Below are 2500 nucleotides of genomic sequence, written 5' to 3' on the forward strand. Positions count from 1 at the left end.
ACAGACAGTCAGAGACAGAGACAGAGACAGAGACAGAGACAGAGACACACAGACACACTCCCTCTCCCTCTCTGCCTCACCATCCCTTGTCGTCGTCCTCCGCCAGTTCCTCCACTGGTTCCTCTGGAGCGTCTGGATCTGTGATGGCGCTCGAGAGCTTCGACTTGAAGCGGTCAAGCAGAGCCATCGTCTACAGGAGGGAGAAGAAGACAAGGACATCCACCATGTTAACCCACTAGCAATATCCAATACCCTAAAGGATATCCACCATGTGTTTCTCAACATTTTTTTAGGCGAGGCACCCTTTCAATTCATGAAAAATTTCAAGGCATCCCAAACCAACAAGCCGTAACATGGCATTGCATCCGATACCACAAAAACGTAATTATTTTAATAATTTATTTATCAGCCACGCTTCCGCGGCACCCCTGAGGGGGGCCCGCGGCACACCAGGGTGCCCCGGCACCCCTATTGAGAAACACTGCCCTAAAGCACATCCACCACATTACCCCAGTGGCAATACCCAATACCCAGCCCTAAACCACACCCACCACGTTAACCCAGTGGCAATACCCAAGATCCATCCCTAAAGGACATCCACCATATGTTAACCAAACTGGGGGTCGGTGTCCGTGTATGATTCGTTCCTTTACATTTCAATTAATAACTTGAAAACCATAAAATGGTTATCTCATCATTTGTTTTTCAAAGGTGAACAAAATAATAACGACAGATTTTTTTCAGTTTATTTCATGCTGAGGTCAAAAACCAAACGTGATAAAAATGATTTAAACCTCAAGCGTAAAAGGCACGACGTTAAGGACATGGAGCTGGAGTGGGCTGTAATGGGGTTGAAAGGTACCGTAAGCTATTTCAATCAAGCGAAAGGGAGTTTTTCCTCACCCCTGATGCCACCAGGGGCCGCACCTGAGCGCCCAATCTCTGTGTGACTATCTATGACTTATGATAGGCCCAGCCACTATGGACCTTACACATTTAAGAATCCTGGTCCTAACCTACGTTGACCTTATGACTCTACATTCTCTGTCTATCTCTTCTTCCTCTGCCTTCCTGCTTTTTCTGCCTCTCTTCTCTACCTCTCCTTTTACATCTATCTCTAACAATGTTTTTTTCCCATTTGTTAAGCACTTTGAGTTACATGCCTTGTATGACACAGTGCTATACAAATACAATTATTATTATTATTATTATTACATTTAAAATGATACTACATGCCATCAGTGAAAAAGTATTTTTGTGGGCCCATTATCAGACGTGCACATCACCCGTGCCAGTGACACTTTCACAATTGACTCTGCCCTGATGAAGGCCACACCTTGGCCGAAACATGTTGCCGTTTTTAACTTATCTATGATGATTAAGCCATTGCTCCTATTTCCATATGATGTACCAGTATGCACATTAATAAAATGACAACAATTCTTTCACTTTTCACTTCACTTCATTTGAGTTGTAGGTCAAACACAAAAAACGGGCTGCACGCATGCGGAACTAATGACTGCATACCATATGTGATTTAGGTTTTGAAAGAACAGCTAATCAAGATGCACCCAGCAGGGCTCTGAACTTTTTTTCTTTACCTGCCAAAATGGCTAGTAGATGTTAATCTTACTAGCCAAACACACACTGACAAATGGGTTAAAGTGGCCAGTAAGTTGGTCTTTTCTACCGGCCAAACTGAATTTTCAGCAGCGTTTGGCCCGTTGGCTGGTGATAATTTTAGAGCCTTGCTCCCCTGTATCTATATGCTACATCCCCGCTATAATGCCGTGTACAGACCAAGAGCGAACGGAGCGAACGAAGCGACGGAAGTCATTATTTCTCTATGGAGGGCACGCGACCTGCGCTACCAAAGCGAATTCGCCAGTAGCGAAGCTTCTTGCGCGACCAGAGCGAATTTTGAAGATTAAACTAAATCTAATCGCAGGCGAATTCGCTCTGACGCTGTTCGGCGACAACCAATCAGAACGTTCATATCTCCGAATGTCCCAGGCTGTCAAGCCAGAGCCGTTATGTGATTAGCTGAATCAAACATGTCAATGCTGCGTCTCGAGCGAATACAGCGTATTCAAGGCGAAACTTCTTCTGCTACCCACGCTACCAGGCAGCGTAGTTCGCTCTTGGTCTGGACACGGCAAAGTGGCTCTCAACCTTCATTGATGAACACCCCCTTCACCTCATCATAATCCTGCCAACGCCTCCCTTAGTATTACAAAATAAAATAGACTAATGTCTACCAATTTGCAACTGAGCTCTGCTCCTCTCAGCTGTCTCCTTCTTAACGCGAGATTTGAAATGAAAAGATGATATAAGAAGGGTTTCTGTGTAATAAAACACCAGTGAGAAATAGATGCATTCACTATGTCTGAAGGTTATATCAAATTTTCAAGTTTCTTTTATTTCAGACATGTAAAAGACGGTGAACCGTCAAAACATGTCAAATTAATTTACATTAATTTTTATTTAGTCTGAAATAAAA

At 43.6% G+C, this 2500-nt stretch overlaps 1 protein-coding gene across 1 annotated transcript in view; it reads right to left on the reverse strand.

The window, feature by feature from the left end:
- Positions 1-2500, reverse strand: part of cwc27 (CWC27 spliceosome associated cyclophilin) — an 84924-nt gene that overhangs the window by 22918 nt on the left and 59506 nt on the right. The window contains exon 13 of the mRNA XM_063212422.1: positions 81-190. Coding sequence (XP_063068492.1) covers positions 81-190 — 110 coding nt within the window. The remainder of the gene's footprint in view (positions 1-80; positions 191-2500) is intronic.

This window comes from Engraulis encrasicolus, chromosome 12, assembly GCF_034702125.1.
Source record: "Engraulis encrasicolus isolate BLACKSEA-1 chromosome 12, IST_EnEncr_1.0, whole genome shotgun sequence".
NCBI lineage: Eukaryota > Metazoa > Chordata > Actinopteri > Clupeiformes > Engraulidae > Engraulis > Engraulis encrasicolus.